This window comes from Gobio gobio (genome assembly GCF_949357685.1).
Source record: "Gobio gobio genome assembly, chromosome: 17".
NCBI lineage: Eukaryota > Metazoa > Chordata > Actinopteri > Cypriniformes > Gobionidae > Gobio > Gobio gobio.
In genome coordinates, this window is record NC_137110.1 from 39,027,153 (window position 1) to 39,053,787 (window position 26,635).

The 26,635-nt window shown below is 38.4% G+C and overlaps 1 protein-coding gene across 1 annotated transcript in view; it reads left to right on the forward strand.

Annotated features, from left to right (window-relative positions):
- Positions 1-4,587: 4,587 nt before the first annotated feature.
- dnah9l (dynein, axonemal, heavy polypeptide 9 like) overlaps positions 4,588-26,635 on the forward strand; it is a gene marked incomplete at its 5' end in the record, with an annotated part of 60,787 nt that continues 38,739 nt past the window's right edge. Inside the window, 21 exons of the mRNA XM_079840033.1 lie at positions 4,588-4,661; positions 4,997-5,243; positions 5,478-5,621; positions 10,137-10,321; positions 10,522-10,693; positions 11,298-11,397; positions 11,491-11,756; positions 11,844-12,086; positions 12,539-12,706; positions 14,542-14,658; positions 14,919-15,056; positions 18,977-19,101; positions 19,240-19,435; positions 20,403-20,507; positions 20,609-20,781; positions 21,781-22,003; positions 22,829-23,158; positions 24,718-24,972; positions 25,312-25,481; positions 25,644-25,866; positions 25,945-26,061. Coding sequence (XP_079696159.1) covers positions 4,588-4,661; positions 4,997-5,243; positions 5,478-5,621; positions 10,137-10,321; positions 10,522-10,693; positions 11,298-11,397; positions 11,491-11,756; positions 11,844-12,086; positions 12,539-12,706; positions 14,542-14,658; positions 14,919-15,056; positions 18,977-19,101; positions 19,240-19,435; positions 20,403-20,507; positions 20,609-20,781; positions 21,781-22,003; positions 22,829-23,158; positions 24,718-24,972; positions 25,312-25,481; positions 25,644-25,866; positions 25,945-26,061 — 3,771 coding nt within the window. The remainder of the gene's footprint in view (positions 4,662-4,996; positions 5,244-5,477; positions 5,622-10,136; positions 10,322-10,521; positions 10,694-11,297; positions 11,398-11,490; positions 11,757-11,843; positions 12,087-12,538; positions 12,707-14,541; positions 14,659-14,918; positions 15,057-18,976; positions 19,102-19,239; positions 19,436-20,402; positions 20,508-20,608; positions 20,782-21,780; positions 22,004-22,828; positions 23,159-24,717; positions 24,973-25,311; positions 25,482-25,643; positions 25,867-25,944; positions 26,062-26,635) is intronic.

The window sequence follows — 26,635 nt, forward strand, 5'->3', positions numbered from 1 at the left end:
TTAAAGTCAGAAACCTTCCTATGACTTCATAACTACAAGTTTGTATATGCTTCAAATTTTTGGTGTATGTATTGAATGAGAGAATTAACAGTATGCCAATGTACCTCCTAATACTGCCTGTTTAAAATAGCATACTGCTTATACAATATAATGTAATGTATGCAGTACACTGTGTGGATTACAGAGAAACCAAAATATTCCGCATTACAACAGAGAACACTGCTGGGCATACTGTATCCCACAATGCAATGTTTTCAACTTGGTCTTACGTTTCCAGTCTGAATCAGCTGTCATATTTTTGGTACACTTTTACATGATGGGATTTATTTGATTAAATTATAATTTAATGCAAATAATTATTTTTTATTTCTGACATACCTTAAATTGTTTACTATACTGAACGCAACTATATACTATACTGTAGCATACAGCTGTTTAAAGTGTTTACAAAGTAGGCCGTATACAGTCTATGTAGTAGGCTATTCCGCAAGACGTATGCTAATATTTTTCACTGGACACTGCAGTTTCAGTAAACAATTTAATTTTATAGAAGGATGTTTCAATGGAACACTGCCAAGTTAGTTTCTATACTGAAGACTGCACGGTATAGCCTACTAATGTGCTTACTATTTTTAGGCCACATACACACTGAAGTTTCAGGAGTGACAACTTAGTCTTAACCACGTACACACTGCAGCTGAATTCGGTTGTCAGTTCAACTTTTAGTGCTTAATCCTGTTCTGTACTAGCCTTGTTGCCTACACAGAGCGGTAGTGACAACCGCATTTACAAAACTATGCAGTGTGTACGGAACCGAACTGAACAACTAGTTGTTAATGTCGACGTACGACGAGAGATAGGCCTAAATGAGAGATACATCTCTGATGCACATTCAAAATATGTATTTCTCGTCTTTGGGAAAGCGGTATGAGCCCTTTTTTTTACAGCTAGTGTTGCCAGGTCGTGCATGCAAATCCGCGAACAAGAACAATAAGGCAATAAGAAACGAAATCAGTCGAAATGCTTTATGCTGAAAATAAGACCGAAATATCGCGACCGGCACACTTTAACTCCATAAACTTGATCATTTGCTAAGCTTAAAGGTCCCATGGCATGACATTTTTTTAATGAGGTATTTCAACATTAATATGAGTTCCCCTAGCCTGAATATTGTCCCCAAGTGGATAGAAATGTTGATCGGTGTAAACCCGAGTTCTGGCTGTCTTTCTCTGCCTTTGAGAAAATGACAGGCCAGACTAGCCAATCCTGAAGTCTCCTGGTTTGACGTCCAAGCAGGAACGGTTACCTCCCTTTCCTCCGCCCAGATCTGGCACGCCCATGCAAACGCTCGAGAGATCATGGGTTGTGAACGAGTGAACGCTGGCAGTTTCTCAGTGTTTGGATGTACAAATGAAAACAGAAGTCTTTTTTCAGTTCCTTCTGATCTATGATCAGTGATTTCTTATGTGTAACGTTAGCTAATTATTTATTATTCGTGCACACACTGCTGCTTCTCTCTCTCCCGACAGAGCGGTGTTTTCGTGTTTTCTATCTTGTGAGTTAGTGTTTTTGTACGTCCTCGTCGCGTCTATCTGTTCTTAAATGTGCATACAGTCGGGAGTTTCTGCTCAACATAGGCAGAGCCACATCTTTATGCTGCGTTCACACCTTACGCGCGGCGCGAAGGACGCGAATCCGCCTCATTCGCGCGTCCAGAACTTTGGCGTCAATTCGCGCCGCGTTAACCAATCAGGAGCCTGCTTGCTGCTGTCACGTGGTAAAGTGACGTGTATGAGAAACCCTGCATAAATTAAAAATAGTACTATTGTGTCACAAAATGTAGTTTTAAGACTTTTTCAGGTGGGAATGTAGTTGTTTAAAGCTCAATCTGTGGTTTTTTATAAAGAGAGCGCCTATTGAAAAAAAAAAATTCTTGTGTTTTTGGAGTTGTGAGATCCAGGCGATCACCGGGCAATCACCGCTCATAACCCCGGCGAAGGCAGCCTTTCCTCTGCCAGTCCTTCTGGCGTCTGCCGCTGGCTCTGATGTCCTGTAGTGGTTTGTTTTGTGTGGATCTAACGGCCGAGCTTTGCTCTCATGAATATATAATTTGTTGTCTGCCAAATCGTTTTGACTGAGGGCAAAGAGAAGTTTCATAACTTTATATTTTAAGGATATTTAAACATACATGCAGTGAAGATAATGTAGGAGTTGCCTGGACCACATTTGTGTGGCTATTAATGCTTAATATATATGTTTAATGAAAATGAAAAGAGGCAGAGTGGTGTTTTATGACATATTTCTCCTGGAGTGCCTTGAACGCGCGTCAATTTCGCTTCCAGCGCTCGATTTCTACGCGCGTCCAATTCTCTCATTCAAAATGTACGCGCGTGAAACTAGACGCGGTAGACACGATTTTGACGCTCAATTCGCGTTTGGTGTGAACGCAGCATTAGAGATAAACCTCACGCACGCCGAAGCTCGGCCTTCAACATCCCCGACCCCCAGTACTGCACCTGGCCCACAGCGGAGGCACCAAACGCGGCGTGAGATTAAGCAGAAGGGGGGTAAGCGTGAGGGTATCCGGCTAGGCTAGCCAGCTTTCCCCACAATAAACTGGATTACATTCGATTACTGCTGTTGTGTCTTTGTTTGCGCTGTGTAAGTTACTCAATGCGCGTCACTGACGCTTTTCATATGATTGGAACATATCTAGAAATAATGCTTTAATCAAACTTACTAACTCGTTCATCTCGCTGTAATGGTACATTGCATGTGTTACAAAGTTGGTAGAATAATGATGAAGACGGACTCGGCGTGACTGGGACTCGTGTTTACTCAGAACTCTCAGATACAATCACAATAAGCGCTCTCACAACTCAGTAGTTACTATAAATAACTTTGTTAGCAATCGCTCCGTCTCCGTGATGTCCGGTTCGCGACCGAATCATTCTTTTGAATCGGTTCTTTTTAGTGAACCGAACCAGTTCACCAAATCGGACTGAATCGTTCTAAACGGTTCGCGTCTCGAGTCAGCGCTGATCCATAATTTACTAAAGTTACTAACTTTCTGACATGAGTGACAGCCCCTCCGACTAGAAATAAACTAATTACCTGAAGTATATTCTAGTAACTACAACAGTTCACTCTGAACTGAGACATGCTGAGAGAACTGATGAGAAGTGAACTCAGGTCCATCCATCCGTCTCTCTGGCAGCAGCTCGTGCGTCGTAGACCTCGTTAAACCACGCCCCCTCTGCTCATTTCAAATGCAAAGATGTCAGCCAATCACAACAGTGGGCGTTTTTACTGAAGTCTCACAGCAGACACGCCTCTTGAAACAGGGCAGTCAGCCACAGGGCAAACAGCAGTATAGAAAAAATGCCTTTTATTTCTAAATTATGACATTTTATGATGTAAAAATCATACTAACAATATAAGTACACCTCAGGAAACACTATAAAATAATAGAAAAATGCCATGCCATGGGACCTTTAAACAAGCCCAAACACACTTGCAACACTGCAAGACCGCTCTGTGAAGCAATACATCTAAACAATACATTCGTCGACTGTGCTTAAAATTGCTGAACACTGTTAAGATTTTTTAAGAGTCTTTAGTCACTGTAATATTTCTTTGGTCAAAATAGCGGATGCTAAACACGTGAGATGCTTCGTATGTACATCTCAGAGATGTCTATTTGATGTGTGTGTGTTTACATCTGGAAGACATTTTTTGGGGTGTTTGCTCAATACGTCTATTGGACGATATCCTGTCAGATGTCAAATAGACGTTTAAACAATGTATTTAGGATGTTTGTTTTTAGAATGTTTGTAAAACTGATATCTTAAATACGTCTATCAGATGTTTGCTTTTCCAGATGAAGTGATCTTTAACCGACATTTTGCAGACGTATGTCGTACGGTAATTTAGGAGACTCTTTCCTGCATTGCCAATGGTCAAGAAAGCTTTTTTTTTTCTTCAGATTTTCTGCTCTGTTCAGAAAGACCAAGAACGCCCTGTTGAAAAAAACCCAGCATATGCTGGTTAGGTATGTTTTGAAGCATGGCAGCTGGTTTGTGCTGGTCATGAGCTGGTTTAAGATGGTTCTACTCTGAGCTGGTTATAAGCTGGAGCTAGTTTCTTAGGACCAGCTCACTTGGCCAGCTTAAACCAGCTCATCCCAGCATAAACCATCTCAAACCAGCTGCCATGCTTCAAAACATACCTAACCAGCTGTTTGTTTGTTTTTCAACAGGGCGCATATTTTGACGTTTGAAGAAGAGAACTACCACCACACCATCCCCTTTGAATGTTTTTAAATGATTATAACAATTTGACCTCTGGTTATCAGGCATAAAACTTTGTCATCAGTAGAGGGCAGTGTGCTACTTCTCTAGTTGGTGACAGCAAAGCATATAAAGGTGTGAGCACCACTGGATGCTGTCATTTTTAGTTGCTGTTACCTTAATTTATCTATGTGCATGATCTGTATTAATCATTTTTAAAATACACGTGTATTACATAAATGGTATGTATCATATCACCTCAAACTATCCAGTTGGATGTGTAGGTATCAGGTTATACATGGGTCTATGCAAACGTGCACCTGATACTCTTGCTGGCTTTTCCAATGCACACTCGGGTTTCTTTACCACCAGGTGTGTGCTTCTATCACACAACGTGGGTACAGATACACAAAAGCCATGTTGCCATAGTGGCCGAACTCTACCGGAGGAGTTCAGTTTCTCTCCCCCACTGGAGAAGAAGGCAAAGGACAATCCAGTGTGTGGGACATCATCCGTTTTTTGTGATGGAATGATACTGATGATATAAAAACAGCCGGATCAGACTCAGAAACCTGTTAGAAGTCTGCTAGAGGTGAGAGATTTGATAACACAATATGATAAAGTCTTAGTTTGTTAGATTTAAATGGACAATTTACCCTGGACTTTATGGCATAAGTAGTTCCCCTCTTTTCTTTTATGTCTCTCAGTATGGCTGAGGCAGGTGTGCGTGTTCCTATGGACCAGGTGAAGATGAGCGCCATCTCTGATGAGCGAGTGGATTTTCTAAGGGAACAGGCCTTCACCGTTCTACGACTTAAAACAGACAAATGGAACCGTTTTATTGGAATGGAGGAGAATCAGCGGGCTCTGCTTGACTTCCTGGACCAAGGCTGGCGAGAGTATCTCATTTTGTTTGTGGGACCAGGAGGAACTCTTCATGCAGGAGATGAACAGGTGAGTATATCAAATACACATACACACTCATCTTCAATGTTGGGACTAACATAAAAATCACTGTCTGCTTTGCTTTTGTTCTATGTGTGGCATTAGGATGCCATGCAGCATTTCTTCTGGAAGTGTCTCCTGTGTTCAATGCACTGATTGGCTTTTGGTATTCGAAATAAGTCATCACTTGTTTCGAGTGCTTTCGCTTCTGAAAGCACTACACCCGTCTTTTCCTCCCCAAAGAGCTCCTCTCCCTGGAGGACCAAGCTTTTGTGTGTTCTTAAAAAAAAGAAGGGCATCATCTCCAAAACTACCTTTAGAACCCAGCTCTGGCTTGGAGAGGTCGCAGCACAACCCATGGACCACGCTCCTGTGCTCATCTCTCAGGTAACCAGAAGTCTTTCAGTCCTGTTGTGTCTTTTAGAATAGAATGGAAAATTATTCATGTTAATTACATTTAAATAATTGTAATATATAATACAATAATTTAAATTATATCAATATAAAGAATTGCAAAAATGAGATGTCAGGTTTATTGTAGTTTTTTTGTTTTTTTGGATTATGGTTATTAGTAATTTATTGTATGCAGGGTTGGGGAGTAACAACATACATGTAACTAATGGAATTCCAAAGCTGCCAAAATTAAAAATAAATAAATACATAAATAAATAAATATACAAAGAAATGTAAAAAAGCAAAAATAAATATATAAATAAATATACATAGAAAATTTATTTTTACATTTATGTATTTCTACATTTATTGATTTTTATAAAATTCCGGTAAAGTAAACCCGTGCACTCAGTGCGCCTATCAAAGCTTGGCGTTGGTCTAATATGCATGGTAGGCATAAAGAGATACATAAATTAGCCTAACGGGCTAACTGTAAACTGATAGTACCTAAACTAAAAGTAAAAAAAAATATGAGAGCACGCGACAGGTGCTGTTCGACGCCTCGTTCTATTTTGGATCTTTGAAATATGCGTTGTGTTTTAAGCATTTGTCACATGTTGTGCATGTACAAATAGGAAATATGAATGTGAAATGAATTTGTGGTCTCGTTTCAAATGCATTGATCCATATGCTTGCGTCAAATTCACTTTAGCCTATATGTGTGCTGCTTCCTTTCCGTGTGTTCTGACCGGTAATGGAAAATATCAAGCACTTCCATTTCAGAGTCCCTGTTTTCAGATCTGTTGAAGATGTTGCTGTTCATGTTTGTTTGCCCAGGACATTTTACAAATCCAGGCCAGACGATGTTCTATGACCATGTCTGGAATAAAGAGTAGCCTATATCCATGCCACACAGTACAGTAAGGGTGATATGACTTAATCCGTGATATAAGATTTTGGCCATATTCCTATCCAAGTCATTCATCACAGACAGTATCAACGCCAGTAGGCTATACTTATTGTATTTCGGCCACACCACAAGGTGTCACTGTGGCCTCAACGCTTCGCCCTCGAGCTCAATTGCTATGTCTGAGGTAAACCACACCCTCTTCATTACCCTACGGACAAAGAAATGTAAAAATACATAAATGTAAAAATAAAGAAATGTAGAAATAAAGAAATGTAGAAATTAATAAATGTGGAAATAAATTAAAATATAAATGAATACATTCATAAATTAGTTGTGGGCATAGATTATTATTATATAGATTTTTTTTTTAATATAAATTAATCTCACTGTAATCTTGGAATTAATCGAGATTAATCTAAATTAAAATGGCTCATTTGAATTCTGCCGAAGGCAGAACAATCATAAGTGATTGTTTGTCTTTTGTCGTTTTAATAATAAATAACTTCTGTCCCTTTAAGACCTGACGCACGCATGGATCCCAAACACTGTTCCTGTGAGCCGGTTACGACTGTGTTTACGTTAAAACTCACCAAGATGGGCATTGAGACATTTTTGCGTGTAATTGACCATTAATAAAAGGCGGCTTTATGCTTTATTATGTGTGTGCGCTTCAGATGCGAGCGCGTAATCTGCGGGAATTAGTAGAATTAACGTTATGTGCAACCCAGCGCGAAATTCAGACCGGTCACACCAATACTAACACACTGTCATGAGGAAAAATCCAGCAGAACACCCATTCGCAATGTTCAGAGGGTTAGACGGACTGAATGAGAGGAGGCGGGTGCGTGTCAACTCGCTGTCGGTCGGAGAGGAGAGGAGAGCGCAGCTGATATCGATACTGTAGAAAATGAGTATCGTATCGTTTCAGATATTTCAGTATCGATACATATAGAAATATGGATATTTTTGACAACACTAGTAGGCATACACACAGGTTTGAAGACTTGTTCTCTCGCCCCCTACAGTGCAATTCGGCTAGGTATACATCCGCGCTAAAATATCAAGGTGAAAGTCATCATAGCTTGCGTAGTATAGACCCAGCTCCCAACTAGGGTGACCACCTGTCCCGCTTTGCGTTAGCATTTTCACCCCTTGTCCCGCATGTCGCATATTGAGGAAAATGTCCCGCATTTTCACTAGTCTGTTGATTTTTAATGATCATATTGAGAAAACATGCATGCGTTCTTTTGCCTTTTTAAGAAAGCATTTTATGTATTATTTTTGCGGCATCGTTTTTCACCTATATTTTACAGCGCTTCGTCAGAAGTAACATCCCGCCTTACACAAATACAAAAGCCGTTTTTTAAACCATATCCAATGGTTGAAAAGAAAGGAGTAAACACGGTCACTAGTAGGTTGTGACGGCTGTCCATCAAAATGTGGAGCGGTGATTCGTTCCATGTGTTCCCTGTCAGAAAACGAATGGATAGTTCTGTATATATATATATATATATATATATATATATATATATATATATATATATATATATATATATATATATATATATATATATATATATATATATATATATATATATAATTTTTTTTTTATATTAATCAATTAATATATAAGATTAACTAATTTAATGTTGTTTTATTTGTTTCATTATTTATTTAGTTGGATTTTAGTTGCACTTGGTCAGAACTGTTTCCAAAGTAGTTATCTGCATGATGCCTGCTGCCTTTGGGCTCAGTGATGTTGAATTTAAGATTATACAACAGTTTCAGGTTATGTTTTAGTGTTGGTAACATGTCCCACATTGTCCCACGCAAACTTAGTAATCGTCCCACATTTGGTTTGTTTGATGGTGGTCACCCTACTCCCAACCCAACTTTGAGAATAGATTAACAGCAAAAAAAATTTTATCGCCCGCTAAGAGTCTCACGTTAACGCAGCACGTTAATGCCGATAACGGCCCACCACTAGTGTAAATAAATAAAATAATAAATAAATGTGGAAAAAATAAATATATACATAAATGAGGAAATAAATGTATAAATAATTATTTATTAATTTTTGCTTTTTTACATTTCTTTGTGTATTTATTTATGTATTTATTTCTTTTTTAATTTTGGCAGCTTTGGAATTCCATAGTAACTTAGTTACGTATTTAAAATGCAAAATTTTAGTAACTATATATCATTACAGTTACATTTTAAATGGATGGTAATCAAATTACAGTTACATCCGAAAATAATTTTAGATTACCAAAATGATTACTTTGAATTTTAATGTCATTAATTTCATTTAAACATTAATGTAATCTGTACGGGCAATTAATCTAAACAGCGATTGGTGATTCAAAAGCATCCTAAGCTACATTTCTGCTCATAAGTTTCATACCCCTTGCAGGATATGCAAAATGTTAATAATTTTAACAAAATAAGAGGGAACTGGGATCATAAAAATTGCATGTTACTTTTATTTAGTACTGTCCTGAATAATCTATTTCACATAATAGATGTTTACATATACTCCACAAGACAAAATGACTGAATTTATACAAAATGTCACATTCAGAAATGTACATACCATTGAATCTTAGGTCTGTCTTTACCTGGATAATCCATGACTGTTTTCATGTTTCATGTTAAGTATTGTCTGCATTTTTTGGCTTCAATAAATATTAAAATGTAGAGGAAAACCAAGTCCTATGTTTGGTGGTCCCTTTGTGTTACATGCCTTATTAGTATTCCAAAGTATTCTTTTAGATACAGTTACAAAACTTGTTCAAAATACATTACAAATTACTTTTTAAAGCATGTATTTTGTAATGTGTAGTGAAATACATTTTGAAAGTAACCTTTCATTATGTAAGTAATTTTATTACTGGCCATGCCATGGTTGTCCAAGATTAATTTACCAGGGACAATAAAGTATTTTCAATTCAATTCAATTCAATTCAATTCAATTCAATTCAATTCAATTCAATTCAATTCAATTCAATTCAATTCAATTCAATTCAATTCAATTCAGAACTTACTCAGTCATCTGTTTAAAAAATACGTTTTTTAAACAGTTTACTCTGAGTGGATGAAATAATATAGAACTTTAGAATTAGATATAGGTTTAACTTAATATTGAACGGTCTGCTTAGTAGTTACTGTAACTTTGGGGTCTATGGCAATATTACTTGGATTGGACTATTAATATTTTGAATTAGTTTGTATAAAAAATTTTGTTTAAATTGCAGCATTTGTTATATGCTTTTGTTATTTAAAAAAAAGTTTTTTTGCCAGTTTTATTAATTTTAGTACTTCGACTTCAGCTTGTTTTATTTAAATGAGTTATTTTTTCATTGTCATTTAAATGTCATCTAAATGTCATTTAAAATTGTCTTTTGTCTATATTTTATTTTACTTCAGCTTTATTTCAATGAACAAGATACATTTTAATAGTTTTAATTTGAGTTAACACTGATTGGAGGTAGGCCATCGTATACAAAAGTTTGACAGGATTTAAATCATAATAACTCTTCTTGGCTCTGAGAGTAGGCGTGACATAGAAATCTTCAGTCAGTGAGTGTATGTTTGTGTAGGTGTTTGTGTCGGTGCTGGGAAGTCCCCTGAATCAGTTCGCCTGGCCCCGGGTGGTCGGTCAGGACATTTGCAGGCACCTTGAGCATCTGCGCAGTGAAGCAGTCACACTGAGAGGGCGAGCACAAGGACGAACGCTACTGCCCCTGCCGCTGTGTGTGGAGAGAAAAGACGAGCACCAGCTCAGGTGTGAATGTGTGCCTGTCAATCATTCAATCATCTTTTACCAAGTTTGTGATATCATGTAACATTTGTGTGTGTGTGTGTGTGTGTGTGTGTGTGTGTGTGTGTGTGTGTGTGTGTGTGTGTGTGTGTGTGTGTGTGTGTGTGTGTGTGTGTGTGTGTGTGTGTGTGTGTGTGTAGCTCGGATTCCTGTCTGATTGACAGGGCGTTACTGTACTCCATTGAGACCATGGTGATCCAGTGGTGTCGACTGATGGGCTCTGTGCTGCAGCGGGACTCATCTAAGCTCCTGCACCAGGGGGACCACCCAGGCCCCACAGTGGAGCTCCGTTTCTGGACTAAACAGAAAGAAAACTTATTAGGAATCCAGAAACAGGTGGAAATAAAGTTGATTTCCGTGTGTATGCTTTAAATTTTAAATGTGCTGACGTCAGGTTTTAGGATTTAAGGCCTTTCATTATAGTGCTTGCAAGACATAAAAAAATTATGCCTTTAATTCAGCTCAACTCATTGACTTACAAACTTTACTTACTTATTTTTTTAGTTTTGTTGTCTTCTTGGAAATCTACAAATTGACCATTGTCATTGTAGAAATATATTATATGTTACCAGGAAACCTGTTTGAAAACAGTTCTGTTTGCTGATGCTATAGTGTTGCAGAAACTAGATTAATGTATTAAAACCTCCCGTTCATTGGTGTACAAAATATGAAAAGATGCCAGTGGTTGTATGTATAATTTGCAATCTATGTCTTACATTTACATTAATTGTGATTGGCTTTATATGATTTTTCTAAAGTCTCTCATTCTCCATTTTCCTCCATCTTCACAAACTAATTTTTACAAAAAATCTATTAATTTTCTCCCATGCATTCACTGGTATTTTCTTCTGGAAATGCGAATCAATTGTCATTTATTGCAACCTAATTTTATGTTTATTTTAACATTTAAATTGAATCCAATTCTTGTTTATTTGTGCAGCTGCAGAACCCAAAAGTTGATCAGGTGCTGGAAATTCTGCTGAAGATCAAGAGCAGTTACTATGCTTCCTTTTATGACATTATTCAAAAAGTCAACCATGGTAATCACATCTTTAATGTGTACAGACACTCTCATTCTAACTTGACATTGATGTAAACTGCATTTATTTGCATAATGTAGTGTGGCCTTGTAGGTTCAAATCCCACACTGGACCCTCAAAGCTACTGTCTACTCATTTTTGTTCTAGCGGTGATGGAGGCAGAGGACATAGACCTACACTTGAGAACCTTACGGCGGCCGATAGCTGCATTCGAGGAGCGGAGCTTTGCTGATCTGGAGCATCTGATTCCCGCTCTGTTTCACACACTCTCTCTCATCTGGACACACTCTCACTTCTACTGCCACCCACCACGCATCATCACACTACTCACAGAGTTCTGCAACCTACTCATTGACAAGGTGCATTTGTTTTTTTGCTTATGTGAATTCTTATTTCCAAATAATTTTGTATGACGTGATGTTTATATAATACATATGGTTCTGCAGGCATCTGTGTATCTAATTCCTGAGGAGCTCTTCAAAATGGAGTTAGAGGAGGGTATGGACCGGGTTCGGAAGGCCATCCAGGTGTTTTGGACATTCAAACGCAGTTTCGAGCAGCACAAAGACAAACTGACACCCACTGGACCCTATAGCCGACCAGGACTTACGGTCAAACCATGGGACTTTCCCTCTGAGCTTGTGTTTCACCGCAGTGACTGCATCATGGAGAGACTGCGCATGATTGAGGTGTGTGCAGCACACAAATCCATCCCCACTGAAAAAAAGCTCAGTATAATTTAGTATTTTTCTGATCTTGAAAAATTCTAATGTTTGGCACAAGAAACATGCATGACAAGATCATAAAATTAAGCATGAATTTCTATGTACTCCTTCACACAGTGTGTAATATTGTTTTGTGATGATCTGCTGTTATAATATTTAGAGGTTAGGCCTTTTTTTTTTCTTTTGGCAGTGCCGTCGATAAATAAAAAAATTGATGGACAAAATATTTCGACCGCTTAAATCATTTTCTTTCTTTTTTTAGTGCATATACCATTTAGGTATATGGTTGTGTTAGATTTGGTGAAGTCAGTGATTAGACCAGAATTTTTTCCTTCACTTAAAAAAAAAACTTAGCTACTTTTTAAACATTTTTTACTTCAAGCATTTTGTAATTAATCAGTGTGTGCCTCTTTCAGGAGTTGTTTGCCTCAGCTCTGGACTTTCTAAAGCTGGAACGGATTGAGCTGGGCGGCTCCAGGGGGAAGATTCTCAGTGAGATGGTGTACAGCATGAATGACGAGTTCCTGGACAGCTGGAGAACTCTGAGAGAGAGCAAATATGATCCACTTGACTACAAAAACAAGGTATATAATATTAGGAAATATTATTACAGTTTAAAATACCGAAAACTTTCTATTTTAATAATATCCTCTTGAGAACCACATTTTTTTCTTGTGTGAATTTAGTTTATTTTAGGTCATTGTTTGGAGCATAAGAAACAAATTTAAATACTTTTTAAAATGTTTTTATAATAATACTTTTTTATATATACTGTATAAAGCGTGTTTCCCAAGCTCAAAGTCGCTGTACAAGAAAATAACACATACACAGCATCAAACAAATATACAGTAACTAAACAGCAGAACACTGAACAGAGCTGGGTTGGAAATACTGTAAGAAAAGATAAGTTTTCAGTTGAGATTTGAATGAGGATATACAGTGTCACACAGGGTAAGAGGGAGAGAATTCCAGAGTTTCGGAGCCACAGCACTGAATGATCTACCACCCATTGTTGAAAGACGAAAACGTGGTACAGTAAGCAGTTTTAAGTCAGATGACCGGAGAGAACGAGAAGGAGAATAATAGTGCAGAAGTTCAGTTTTTTCCTATGTTATGCTGTCCTCTTGTAGAGGACTCCAGGACCTAAGAAAATTAAAAGACATAAAAAGACATGAATAGGCAAAAACAATGTTTATTTTTCATTCACTTATCAATTTTTATAACTATGTTATGCAAGATATAACTTATAACTTAGAATGATTTGATATACCGTTTTACTTTATGTAAAATGCGTGTAAACATGGCAATAAATGCCATTCCCATTCTAAGCAATGCATCTATTCACAATATCTAATTTGATCTAAATGAAATTCTGTTCATGGGGCAACATGTAATGAAAAAAGATGTGTAATAATGTGAGTAATAATTTGAAATATTTTCATTAGAATATTTCATATATCATAAGAATACTGATATATAATTTCTTTCCCTATTCACTTGTTTCCAATTCATTGAATTCAGGTGTTCCAATCACTTCCATGGCGACAGATGTTTAAAATCAAGCATCTAGGCATGCAGACGCTTCTACAAACATTTGTGAAAGAATGGGTCGCTCTCAAGAGCTCAGTGAATTCAATCGTGGTACTGTGATAGGTTGCCACCTGTGCAATAAGTCCATTCGTGAAATTTCCTCACTACTAAATATTCCACGGTCAACTGTTAGTGGTATTATAACAAAGTGGAAGCAATTGGGAACAACAGCAACTCAGCCACGAAGTGGTAGACCACATAAAATTACAAAACAGGTTGCCAGGAGAATGGTACTTGCTTGACTGCATTGTGCCAAATGTAAAGTTTGGTGGAGGGGGGATTATGGTGTGGGGTTGTTTTTGCCCCTTAGTTCCTGTGAAAGGAACCCTTAATGCTTCAGCATACCAATACATTTTGGACAATTTCATGCTCCCAACTTTGTGGGAACAGTTTGGGGATGGCCCCTTCCTGTTCTAACATCACTGCGCACCAGTGCACAAAGCAAGGTCCATAAAGACATGGATGAGTGAGTTTGGTGTGGAGGAACTTGACTGGCCTGCACAGAGTCCTGACCTCAACCCGATAGAGCACCTTAGGGATGAATTAGAGCGGAGACGGCGAGCCAGACCTTCTCGTCCACCATCAGTGCCTGACCTCACAAATGTGCTTCTAGAAGAATGGTCCCCATAAACACACCTAAACCTTGTGGAAAGCCTTCCCAGAAGAGTTGAAGCTTTTATAGCTGCAAAGGGTGGGCCAACTCCATATTAAACCCTACGGATTAAGAATGGGATGTCATTAAAGTTCATGTGCATGTAAAGACAGGTTTTCCAAAACTTTTGGCAATATAGTGTATATGTACAATCACACTCTCTCTGGTGTTTTCTAGGAGTTTGTGTATGACTATAATCGATTCATGGAACAGAACAGAGACTTTGACCAGAGACTGGGAACAGTAATAAACCTGGCCTTCCAACACTCCCCAGGCTTAGAGTCTGCTTTTAAGGTATCACACGCATATATGCACACACAGTGGCTTAGTAATGAAGGAATATACTTGCATAGTCTGCCAGACACAAACTGTACTCTTTAGTCACCACCAGTGTGTCCTTGAGCAAGGCACTTTACTCTGTGTTGCTCCAGGTAATAAGTGCACTGTAAGTCGCTTTGGATAAAATGCATAATCTGCCAAATGCATAAATGTAAATGTAAGTGTGTTTGCAAAAATGCTCTTTAGTCTCTAACAGTGAAAACTTGTGTGTGTAGCTCCTACAGATCTTTGGTACTCTGTTGGAGAGGCCAAGGGTTCACCATCTTTTTGCTCCAAACTACTCTCAGCTGCTGGTCATGTTCCAGGAGGAGGTCAACCTCTGTCAGCACATGCTGGACACCCACAGAGAGAAGGTTTGTATGACTAATAATTTCAGAGTGAAATTAGGGAGAATTTTACAAAACGTGTTTTAGTAGTGATCAGCGCTTTCAAAACATTTCTTCATGAAGCTTCGAATCCTTTTTTTTAAATCAGGGGTTCGGAGAGCCTTCCGATGGTTCGCTGCTAGAGGACACTGATCTGGTGAACCTATGAACGAGTGAATAATTCTAACTGGTTTTAAGTGATCTCGAGTCAATTTTATAATGTAGGTTGAGTTTTAATGACTTCAATGCATTTTAATACACATGCATGTAATATAAAAAGGAGAATGATAGTTAATTGTTTTTAATTGGGCTAGTTCGCCAAGCCCTGCCTCAAAAGTTGGTCATTTTCCAAATAGATGTAAGACATAATTTAATAATAATAATAAGCTTCTTCTTATTATTATTCTTAATAGTCTTATCACACTATAACTTAATATGTTTAGTTAAAAGAATGATTAAATGCAATGGACATTTACAGGCAGTTTCCTAGTTTTCCCCCTCCCTATACAGTGGGGAGAACAAGTATTTGATACACTGCCGATTTTGCAGGTTTGCCCACTTACAACGCATGTAGAAGTCTGTAATTTTTATCATAGGTACTCTTCAACTGTGAGTGACAGAAAATCAAAACAAAACATCCAGAAAATCACATTGTATGATTTTTAAGTAATTAATTAGCATTTTATTGCATGACATAAGTATTTGATACATCAGAAAAGCAGAACTTAATATTTGGTACAGAAACCTTTTTTTGCAATTACAGAGATCATACGTTTCCTGTAGTTCTTGACCAGGTTTGCACACACTGCAGCAGGGATTTTTGCCCACTCCTCCATACAGACCTTCTCCAGATCCTTCAGGTATCAGGGTTGTCACTGGGCAATACGGACTTTCAGCTCCCTCCAAAGATTTTCTGTTGGGTTCAGGTCTGGAGACTGGCTAGGTCACTCCAGGACCATGAGATGCTTCTTACGGAGACACTCCTTAGTTGCCCTGGCTGTGTGTTTCGGGTCGTTGTCATGCTGGAAGACCCACCCATGACCCATCTTCAATGCTCTTACTGAGGGAAGGAGGTTGTTGGCCCAGATGTCGCAATATCCATCCATCCTCCCCTCAATACGGTGCAGTCGTCCTGTCCCCTTTGGAGAAAAGCATCCCCAAAGAATGGTTTCCACCTCCATGCTTCACGGTTGTTCTTGGGGTAGTACTCATCCTTCTCATCCTACTCATCCTTCTTCTTCCTCCAAACACAGTGAGTGGAGTTTAGACCAAAAAGCTCTATTTTTGTCTCATCAGACCACATGACCTTCTCCCATTCCTTCTCTGGATCATCCAGATGGTCATTGGCAAACTTCAGATGGGCCTGGACATGTGCTGGCTTAAGCCGGGGGACCTTGCGTTCGCTGCAGGATTTTAATCCATGACGGCGTAGTGTGTTACTAATGGTTTTCTTTGAGACTGTGGTCCCAGCTCTCTTCAAATCATTGACCAGGTCCTGCCGTGTAGTTCTGGGCTGATCCCTCCCCTTTCTCATGATCATTGATGCCCCATGAGGTGAGATCTTGCATGGGGCCCCAGACCGAGGGAGATTGACCGTCATCTTGAACTTCTTCCTTGCGCCAACAGTTGTTGCCTTCTCCTTGTCCCGTAGCCCATCCCAGCCTTGTGCAGGTCTACAATTTTATCCCTGATGTCCTTACACAGCTCTCTGGTCTTGGCCATTGTGGAGAGGTTGGAGTCTGTTTGATTGAGTGTGTGGACAGGTGTCTTTTATACAGGTAACGAGTTCAAACAGGTGCAGTTAATACATGTATTGAGTGGAGAACAGTAGGGCTTCTTAAAGAAAAACGAACAGGTCTGTGAGAGCCGGAATTCTTACTGGTTGGTAGGTGATCAAATACTTATGTCATGCAATAAAATGAAAATTAATTATTTAAAAATCATACAATGTGATTTTCAGGATCTTTGGATTCCGTCTCTCAGTTGAAGAGTACCTATGATAAAAATTACAGACCTCTCACAATGTTAACTGACTACCAATAATCTGTTGCATCTTTACTCTAACTGCCCACCATGCTGTCTGTAATTAATGTTTGTTGCCTTTGTGTTTCCTGTTGTATTGCAAATGTAGTGCGATTTGCAACTGCAATCGCTCATTACTTGGACTGGGCAAATGTCCACTGTCCGTCTATGTGTAAACTGCTTGTTATTTACTCTTATTGTGAAGCGTCCTTGAGCTTGGGAAAGACGCTATATAAATTAAACTTATTATTATTATTATTATTATTATTACATGCTTTGTAAGTAGGAAAACCTGCAAAATCGGCAGTGTATCAAATACTTGTTCTCGCCACTGTAGGTGCATGTCATACGCTTGTCAAAATGAAAAGTTTAATATGATTCGTCAGTTTCTGTTAGTCCTGCCCACAATGTTATCTTTACCACTTAAGGACGTAATTGTAAGATTTGCGTGTTTGTGGAGTTGAATTTGAAAATGGCAAAGCAAATATCATTGTCGATACTTTAAAAAAGCCTAAATTGGATATAAAAAACACTTTGTCCTGTGTTTTATTTTTTGTTGGTAATTGTCGTGCTGTTTTCTACACTTTGCCCATTCTGTTTTATGAAGCCACAACCACTTGAACATTTCTGCCCTCTTCCCTGCACTCAGTCCATACCAAAAAACCTACAAGTTGAAATGAACTGTATGCTCATTTCATTTACAGCATTTTGACCAGCAGGTGTTGCCTGCATTTTTTGAGCGTGGTTTCCAGAACCTTGAAGATGTGAATCAGTTGGTTCAATTGATTCAGAGTTTTGAAAAGATTTGTTTCTCCCATCACCCTATTTTAACGATCTGAGCGCATTGTCTGAAGCTCATGGTGCCGGTGCACTTAGGGCGTGTCTGAATCCACTTTTGCTAGTTTAACGACTAAAAAAAAAGTTGGCATGCCAGGCGCATGGTCTAAAAGGGTTGTACCTAGTCTCTTAAAGAGTCATGGGTGTGTTTTGGGCATAACGTGCAATAAACCAATCAGAGTCTCATCTCCCATTCCCTTTAAAAGCCAGTTGCGCTTGCACCATGGCGGATTCTCTATTTACATGGCGGAATTTGCGAGCAGAAAGACTGAACGCTGCTCGAGAGGAATCTTTTTATTTTTAATATTTAAAAATGTTTGTGTGCTGCTACGTGTCCGTGTGTGTGTAATGAGCAGTGCATTTGGGCACATATTACTAACGTGCCCTTTACATAACACAAAAAAACTTTAGACCAGGTTTTTGTTGGTCAATGGCACAGTCGATTTCAGTTACTTCAAAATAGCAACACGCCAACAATGCACCTGAACCTGATTTTCAGACCAGCATGCCAATGGGTGAACAGATGTGTGCATTTGCTATTTAAACAATGTGACGCTGGACGTGAAAATGATTCCTGCGTCAGACTGAAACTAGTAAAAAACACTTGTGTCGCGCCTGTCCTCGCATTGCACCGGGTGTATGATAGGGCCCTATGTATTCTGATATTAATTAAATATGCTTATATTTAAATAATACTTCATTATATATGAATTATTTAACAGCTAGTTCTGGCATGGTTGGGATTTTTCTGTTAGTCTTTCTGTAGGTGTAACATTGTTGCGCCAGTGGGTGGCAACAAATGACTGTCTTTTATTTTTGAGTGAGTCATTGAATCATAATTCATTCAAAATAACTGATTAATCTCAACAAATCACAACTGTACAAAGTATGTGAAAATGAGGCACGCGATTGGCCGTCAGTTGTTAAGACTCTAGCAGTAGCATTCTAACACCACAAAATATGAATATGCCATCAATCAAGGCACTTAACTTAAAGTTTCTTTGGATAAAAGCATACTCACTAACACTCTTGTTTGTGTATCTGTGCAGCTGAGGAACGGCTGTCCTGTCCTTGGTAAAAACATGCCAGCTGTTGCTGGTAACCTGAAATGGTCTCAAGAACTCAGAGAACGGATCCTTTCAAACCGCAGTAACCTCAGCCAGCTAACACATATGTAAACAAGAACACATCACACATGTACAGCACTTACACAAATATACATTTGCTTCTGGTGCCATATTTAACAATGTAACTTATGCCGTACTGTGTGTGTGTGTGTGTGTGTGTGTGTGTGTGTGTGTGTGTGTGTTAGGCCATTAGAGAGTCCTGAGGCACAACAGGTGCTGCAAGTGTGTGAGTGTGTATTGGAGGTTCTGGATCAAATGGATGAAGAAGTCTACACTAATTGGAGTATTGGATTAGATGAGTTGTGCCACACACATCTGAATGAACCACTGCTGATATTGGATGAGGAGAGCAGCTTTTACAGCGTGAACTTTAACCCTGCTGTAAGAAACATTCATGAACTCACATATTTCCCGTTTACTTCTATTGTTCTTAAATTTGGCTAGGTCGGCTAACTAGACCTGCTTGCTGAGGCAGTATCTAGAGGCTAGAATGTTATAGAGCACGCTGATCGATCGCTTTTGACTGCACCAACAAAGTCAGTTGCATAATGCATGTTATAGATCTTATTGTGAATGATTCATTTTTAACCTCATCATTTTTAATCAAAGTTTCAGAACTGAAATATAAGAACATTTCATAACATTCTTCAAAAGGGATAGTTCACTCAAAAATGAAAGTTCCTGTATTTCTCACCCTCATGTCATTCCAAACACAAAAGACTTTCGTTCATCTTCAAAACACAAATGAAGATATTTTTTTATGAAACCTGAGAGATTTCTGTCCCTCCGTTAGAAGTCCATTCCCCCAAAACTTTTAACAGACTGAATTTAGGAATTACATTATTAAAGATGCCCAGTTTTGGATGATGAATGTCTTATGGGTTTGGAACAACAAGAGGGTGAGTAAATTATGACAGAATTGTCATTTGATAGAGCAAAAATACACAAAGTAACTGGCAATATTGCATCTTAAGTTAAAGTTACTCAATATTAACTTCTTGTAACTGTTTTTGTAATCTAGAAATCGCATATCAACTGGTTAAAAGCCACTTAGAACACCTCCGAAGCAGCATTCCAATTGCCCTGGTGGCATTCACCCACTTGACATTTTAGATAAATTAAAATAAAAAATAAGCAAATAGCAGTAATTTTATAGTTATTGCTTAATTAAATTAAATTTAGTCCCTTTATGAACCATTTTTATTGTAGGATGTCCCAAATTATTTAGTTATTTAGGGAGTTAAAGATTTAGCTAACTTTTTGTCACGCAAATATTTTGTACCCCAAAGTACAGCTCAGAAACTCATGCTTTCTCCATGTTTACTGCTGTGTGATGTGCTTGTTTTAGTTGACATCTGTTTTGAGGGAAGTTAAGTATCTTGGAATTCTGAAGAACCACAACATTCCCAAGGCTGCTGTGAGTCTGTACTCTAAACGGGAAATGCTTCACATGGTGAGACTGTGGCCATCTGCGCCTTTATATTTGCCAAGAAAATAGCTCTGTTTATTCAGTTCTTTCAATCTTCTTTTGTCCCTCTCTCTGTGCATGTTTAGTACACCAGTACTCTGTTCCAGATCACTCAGTGGTATAATAAACTACATAGCACAATTCTGGCTGTTGAGCTGCGTTTGGTAGAGTCTGAGCTGGAGGAAGTTAGGTGTACCTTAATGCCAGCGTTAAAGGAACTACGGTGGAGTGATGAGCAGCTTGCTGATTACATCAAGAGGTACCCAACTAACAAAAATGCACCGCCCTGCCAAAAAAAAAGTTGCTGTTTATATTTAAGTAGGCTAATGCTTAAGAGTCTATGATTAGATCATTATTGCAGTGATTATGATGTTTCTGGCATGTTATGTTTGGCCACTGTTCCTTTAACCCTAATTGATGGAGTGTGCAGCTTTTCATTTCTGAAACATGTAGGAAGACACAAATGCATCAGGCTCAAATTGTGAAAGAATGGTTGGGAGGGAGCATAAAGAATCATTTTCACACATGAACTGGCACCTCTGAGTTCAGACTAGACTTAAATTCATTGAAAGTCTTTGGGATGTCCTGGAGGAGACTTTACAGAGTGCTCGACTCTTGCACTGTCAAGATCGTGACCAAAAATGTATGTACTACTTGATGGAAATAACATCACAACATTTATTTCCATCAAGAGGTGCATCAATCAAAAATATCTTGTCTTCCTACATGGTAAAGCTACACACTTAATCAGTTGGGGTTAGAAGAACTGTCGCCAAGCATATAATATGCTAGAAACATAATAATCACTGCAATAATGATCCAGTCATTGACTCTTGTTTGGCATTTGTCAACTGAAATCCAAACAGTGACTTTTGTTGGCTGGGTAGTGTATGTTCTAATAATGTTTTAGTAATGGAAATATTATTACTCAATGTTTTATGAATATTCAAAACATCCAGTTATTCAATTCAATTTGATCATTTTGCAAACATTATGGGAATGTTACTTTTGTATCTTCTCTGAATGTTCTGAAACATGTAGTAGGCTAACATTTCAAAAATGTTAGATGAACATCCAAAACATTTCAGAAAAAAAAAACATTCCATGATCGATGTATAAATACCATTTTTGTGCTAACATTTTAAGAACATTATTAAAGAACAGATAACTCTGAATGAATGAAGTCTATGTTTGTAATATGATTGGTCTACTATGTAAAGGTGCTTATGTTAACGAGTACTCTTGTGTGTGCTTGTAGCACACGTGATCTGGTGCGTGGTGTGTCTGAGCGTGTGCAGAAGAGCAAGGCTAACTTGGAGAAACTGCAGGGACTGATGGGAGTTTTCAGTCACTCTGCCTGCATTACGCGTAGGACTAATCGCCGTGGCAATCTACTCAACGTCACCGACGTAGAGGAGAACTTCAAGCGGCAATACACTCTCATCGCTCGCACGGGAGAGAAGATACATGAGCTTGTGCAGGTGTTGGCTTCACTGTTTGATTCAACACAATGCAAGAGGGACAAAATTGAAATATCCTGAAGCAGGGCCAAGGTCCCATTGGTTAATAGGGATTGTTACACATTGCCTAAAATAACATACATTTATTACCATATTAAACTATTTATATACTTTATATTAGGAGTGTGTGATATGACCAAAATCTTCACAATTAGCGAAATTTTATTTCACGATGATGATACATATCACAATATATTTTATTTTAGCTTTGTTATATATTTTTTTTAAATAAAAACAAAGATGCAAATAACAAACAACAGGACAAAAAGATACAAATTAAGTAAAAAGTGCTACGTTTTTCAGGTACTGTAGGTCTAACGGTAGCATTCAAGTAAGTAATAGTACTGAGAATGAATATTTAAAAGTAAAAATAAAATCTCAAGGTTTTTTGCCCTTCATAACTCTTCTTAATATCAAACATGTTCTGCAGTTTATTTTCTTGTTCATGCATGCTTTTAATCGCTCTAACGTGTCAACAACCCTTTAGCGACATTGCAAAAAAATATCTCAACATACCCAAAATAGCAAAATCTATTGATTTTCTATTGAAAATAGAAATATAATATATATATATATATATATATATATATATATATATATATATATATATATATATATATATATATATATATATATATATATATATATATATATATATATATATATATATATATATATATATATATATATATATATATATATATATATATATTGTAGTTTATCTATTCTTGTGTAATCATATTTATAGTGGATTCTCATGTGATTCTTTCTTTCTTTCTTGTTCAGGAGAATGCTGAGCTACTTGGTGCTGATTTGGACTCAGATGCTTGGCAGTCCTACACAGAACATGTGGACAGAACCATTCTCACTGGGTTCTGCAGTGCTGTGCGATGCTCCTTGCAGTACTTAGTTGAGAACACGGACCCAGCGCTCCACATTGATCCCCTGTTCGAAGTTCAGCTGACCCTGACCTCTGACATGACCTTTTACCCCTCGCTCAACCTCTCCAAGAAGGGCAACTTCTATGATATCATTGACCAGATGGTGTCAGATATTTTTAAAATGGCTTCTTTCATAAAAAGAGTGGCCAAGAGCAAACAGTCTGAGACTTACAAGGTGTGTTACTACTGTGTTAATCTGTATGCATGTCTTGTACACACAGTGCCTTCAACTAATATTGGCAACCTTGGTAAATATGATCACAGGCGGCTGTGAAAATAAATCTGTATTGTTTATAATTTGGATCTTTCATTAAAAAAATTCACCTATCAGGCATAACATTATGACCGGTGAAGTAAATAGCACTAATTATCTCTTCATCACGGCACCTGTTAGTGGGTGGGGTATATCAGGCAGCAAGTGAACATTTTGTCCTCAAAGTTGATGTGTTTAGCGAGTTTGACAAGGGTCAAATTATGATGGCTAGATGACTGGGTCAGAACATCTCCAAAACGGCAGCTCTTGTGGGGTGTTCCCAGTCTGCAGTGGTCAATATCTATCAAAAGTGGTCCAAGGAAGGAACAGTGCTGAACCGGGCGACAGGGTCATGGGCGGCCAAGGCTCAATTATGCACATAGGGAGCGAAGGCTGGCCCGTGTGGTCCGATCAAACAGACGAACTACTGTAGTTCAAATTGCTCAAGAAGTTAATGCTGATAGAGAGGTGTTAGAATACACAGTGCATCGCAATTTGTTGCGTATAGGGCTGCTTAGCCGCAGACCAGTCAGGGTACCATTGCTGACCCCTGTCCACCGCCGAAAGCACCAACAGTGGGCACGTGAGCATCAGAACTGGATCACGGAGCAATGGAAGAAGGTGGCCTGGTCTGATGAATCACGTTTTCTTTTACATCATGTGCATGGCCGGGTGCGTGTGCGTTGCTTACCTGAGGAACACGTGGCACCAGAATGCACTATGGGAAGCCGGCAGAGACAGTGTGACAATGTTCTACTGGGAAACCTTGGATCCTGCCATCCATGTGGATGTTACTTTAACACATTTGACATTATTGCCCTGATGGTGGAAATGGGGATTTTCAATGCTTTGGCTATTTTCTTACAGCCGTTTTCTATTGTGTGAAGCTCAACAATGTTTTGCTGCACATCAGAACTATTTTCTTTGGTTTTACTCATTGTGATGAATGATTAAGAGAATTTGGCCTTTGTGTTTCCTCATATTTATACTCCTGTGAAAAACGAGGTCATGGCTAGACAATTTCATACTCCTAGTCACCCTGGTGTGCTAAAAAACGTAAACATGAATGGGAATATACTTCAAAGATATTTTACTCATAAGAATTTCTAGTGGTGTCAATAATTGTGGCCAACATGCACTGGAGAAAAGCATTTATTTCATAATGTGAGTTTCCCCATTGCTTTACTTCAATGAAAGGTTACAATTTTCTGAATGAAAGATCAAAAGGATAAACAATGCAGATTTTTTTACAGCTGCCTTTGCTCATATTTACCAAGGGTGCCAATATTAGTAGAGGGCACTGTATGTTCATGTTCACAGTGTGTGAACTATAGATCATTTCATCAGAAAATGATTGGAAATGTATTTTTGTCATGCAAGCCTGCCACCTGATAAACCGGCTAAAAGAGTAGTGTTTTCTGGAAAAATGTATAAGTATTCTTCATGACATGACAAGTCTGACTTTGTCTGTTAATTCCTAGGAGGATGTAGATCAGATACCTGAGCTAGCGGAGTTGGCTCAGCTGGTGCGATACCGTGCACGTGGGGCCATTGCTAAGGTCAAAGAATTCCAACATTCCTTCGATTCCTATCGTTACCTCTGGACTGGAGACAGGGTGGAGTTCATGAGGCAGTTTCTGCTCTATGGACACGCCCTCTCTGCAGAGGAGGCGGAGCTTTATGCAGATTACGAGCTGCCCAAGAATCCACCCAAACTGCAGAACTTCAGAGAGCAGGTATCTGTCAGTCATGGAGTGACTATGATATAATAATAGAAGCCTGGTTTCATCTTAAAGTAAAAAAATTGCAACCTTTTTCCTTAATTGCTACTTTTTTTCTCTCTAAATATTTAAATATTTTTTTCTACTACATATCTCGCAACTGAAACTTTATATCTCACAGTAAAAAAACATGACATTATTTTTCATTTTAAAAATTATCTTTCAATGACCTTTTTTATCCAGTGGCGGAAATGACGAAATACCTAATTTTCTTGGTGTAACAAATTGCATGTATGGATTTACTATAATTTCCTTTTTCTTTTTCTGTCTCTCTCACTTATTTTTTTTTTTTAGATCAGTGAGTTTGAGGATCTTTATGAGAAGGTGCGCATATTAGAGGAGAAAAGAGTATTCTGTGGCTGGTGTCAGGTGGACATAAAACCGTTTAAAATATCGCTGATGAACATCATTAAAAAATGGAGCTGGATGTTTAAGGAACACTTACTGAACCATGTTAATGCCAGGTAATATTTATTTATATATATAAATTCACTTCTTGACATTTTTTGTTGATTTTCCAATAAGAACCTCCCCAATAAATCATACTAGTGCAAAGCATTGGAAATGTTTCAAGTGCAACAATTATAATGATGCAGAGTGACCAATCACATCTTTCTCTGTCTCAGTGTGCAAGAGTTAGGATCCTTTATTGAGAATACAGAGATTGGGTTGGCAAAGACTGTAACCGATGGGGATTATGGCAAACTGGTGGACATCATGGGCCACCTGATGGCCATCAGAGACCGCCAGCTGAGCACAGAGCAGCATTTCAAACCCCTCAAAGCTACCTCGAACCTGCTCAAAACCTACAACCAACAGCTACCTGAGCAGGTTTACATACTGTTGGAGGTAACTTCACCTACATGCATCTGATTATGTTGCTTCACTATACACACTACTACCTCACATGCCCATCTGTTTTCACAGTCACTGCCGGAGAAATGGAAGAATCTTAAGAAGGTGGCATTTACAGTAAAACATGAGGTTGCTCCTCTCCAGTCCAACGAAGTTGCTGTCATCCGCAGGAAATGTGTTCGGTTTGAGGTGAGGGGCTGAAATCAATAAAACTGTGTAGAGAAGTTATCAGCACTGTTACTCACTGTTTGTGGCGGTGCTGTCGAATCCATATTGTAAAAGTCTGTTTGTAAACCCTGTGCTTACATTGCGACTGAATTAAATGTGAAAAATAAACTGAATCTATTTTCTCCAAATTCTCTGGGTGGGCAAAGCAGAGGAAGGGGAGTTAACCTTTCCCTGTATGACGACATAAAGGGAAAATTCCAGATTGGCCCATCTGAGCTTTGATTTTCTCAAAGGCAGAGCAGGATACCCAGGGCGTGGTTTACACCTATTGCCATTTCTAGCCACTGGGGGACCATAGACAGGCTAGGGGAATGTTAAAAAAACTCATAAAGTGACATTTTCATGCCATGGGACCTTTAAGCTTTTTAATATATTACGCTTTGCACATTCTGTTAATGTGTGTTACCAAGTTAAAGGGATAGTTCACCCCCAAAAATTTTAATTCTGTCATCATTTACATAATTTAATCATTTACCCTCTTGTCATTGCAAACCTGTGTTCATTTCTTTCTTTTGTGAAACAGAAAGAAGATTTA